Genomic DNA, 1,730 nt, shown 5'->3' on the forward strand with positions numbered 1-1,730 from the left:
TGGCTTTCCATCGACTTATTTCTTTAAGAGACCGTGGTTTTCTGGAAAACTCACAAGGAATACAATTTACCAAGCTAATCATATTATTAGATATAGTATCAGCATTTCTTACACTAATTTTAACATTTCGTGAGCCACGAAGCCAATACAATAACAGTTTTCGAGTCGCGCCAAGGCATACAAGATGCATATATTCCAAAGGAAATTGAGAAACATGTCCAATATTAAGCTCCAGAAGTGATGATATAATATTATTTTGATGATGCTGTTTTTGTTGACGAATAATAAATGAGGTATCTGTTCGCTTTTCTGCATTAAACTCTGGAAATGTTAATTCTCTCTTCAACATATTCTCCAACTTGAATACACCTTTCGCATCCATAATAGCCATTGTGGCTTGTTATACCTTTAACAAATGCCCGAGCAGGTGCATCGCATATAAAAGCATTCACAGCTATGGTAAAAAAGGAACCTGCTGCTACGAATCCATAATCCTTAAGTTTTTTAACCTCCGCAACGAAATCAGATAAAAAAACTTTCGCTGTAATTGGTTTACTATTTCCACAAAACAAGCTAACTACAAAAGGTTTATAGGTAGTTCCATCATAATTTACTGAACAAAGTATTGGCCAAAATTGCTTTGCAGAACTTTTAAATAGTGGCAATCCATCAATGCTAAACTGAAGTTTCAAACAACAGTCTCCACAAGTTGTTACTTTATTTGCACTTTCCAATAATTTTATTAATTGTTTTTCAAGTCCTAAATAAACATATTCGCCGCAATTGTTGTGGATATCATACATTGGGATTATATCAGCAAGCTTCTTAGATTTTAAAACAGTTCTAGCATCTTTTGGTAAGGAATGATATCGACCTAATATTACTAATAAATCAGATAAAGCAGTATGTCTTATGTTATGCTTTACAGACCAAGTTGCAAACAAATCCTGAAAACTTTTATTATGCTCGTTTGCATCACCTTCACTTGAACAAGATGGGTAATAGTCATTGCCATCATTATCATCAGATGAACTCAATTGAGAGAAAGAACCATTAGTAAATTTAACTTTATTTGTATCTCCCTCGAAACCAATAGCTTCGTTTTTACATCGATCATCAACAATTTCAAAATCTATAACTTCGCTCTCGTCTACCAAATGTTCTAAATAATTTGATATATAAAGTATAAAAATCGTTATATAATACACTAAAATAACTTTTCACTGTTAATGTAAGAATTAGCAAATATACTATGTATGCTTACTCTCAATGCTGCTAGAGCAAGGTAAACTTTCATTTTGTTGCAAGTCTGGCAATTTTATTTGCAAGCTACTATTTGGAGTTTCTAATTCTTCTAAATGCTTCTTAAGATTTCTTCTGATAAAGTTTGATCGAGCTGCATATCTATTGTTTTTTTTTTGTTTAAACATTATCTAAACAATAAAAAATAGAAAAATTTCGTGATATAATTTAGATTAGGGGCCGTCCATATAATACGTACACAGTAAAACCACTGATTTAGGACACCCCCTTTGCACAGTCTTGAATGTTTCTAACTATCCCCTCTGTGTACATACGCATTATTTATACAAAATTAAGACCCCCTCCCCTCCTTCACCAACGCATGAATATTGCAAAACATTAACAATATAAAGAAATATAAAAAACAGTTGTGAAAAAAAAAAAATTAAATTTTTTTTTTTTACACATGAAATTAATGTTTTTATAAA

At 31.6% G+C, this 1,730-nt stretch overlaps 1 protein-coding gene across 1 annotated transcript in view; it reads right to left on the bottom strand.

Annotated features, from left to right (window-relative positions):
- Window positions 1–314: 314 nt before the first annotated feature.
- The window catches only part of LOC136083089 (uncharacterized), a 2,019-nt gene continuing 603 nt past the window's right edge, over window positions 315–1,730 (bottom strand). Inside the window, exons 1-2 of the mRNA XM_065802494.1 lie at window positions 1,265–1,730; window positions 315–1,162 (exon numbers count right to left, since the gene is read on the bottom strand). The exon at window positions 1,265–1,730 is cut by the window's right edge and continues 603 nt beyond it. Coding sequence (XP_065658566.1) covers window positions 315–1,162; window positions 1,265–1,430 — 1,014 coding nt within the window. The 5' untranslated portion in view covers window positions 1,431–1,730. The remainder of the gene's footprint in view (window positions 1,163–1,264) is intronic.

The sequence above is a fragment of the Hydra vulgaris genome, chromosome 08 (genome assembly GCF_038396675.1).
Source record: "Hydra vulgaris chromosome 08, alternate assembly HydraT2T_AEP".
In the NCBI taxonomy this organism is placed as follows: Eukaryota; Metazoa; Cnidaria; class Hydrozoa; order Anthoathecata; family Hydridae; genus Hydra; species Hydra vulgaris.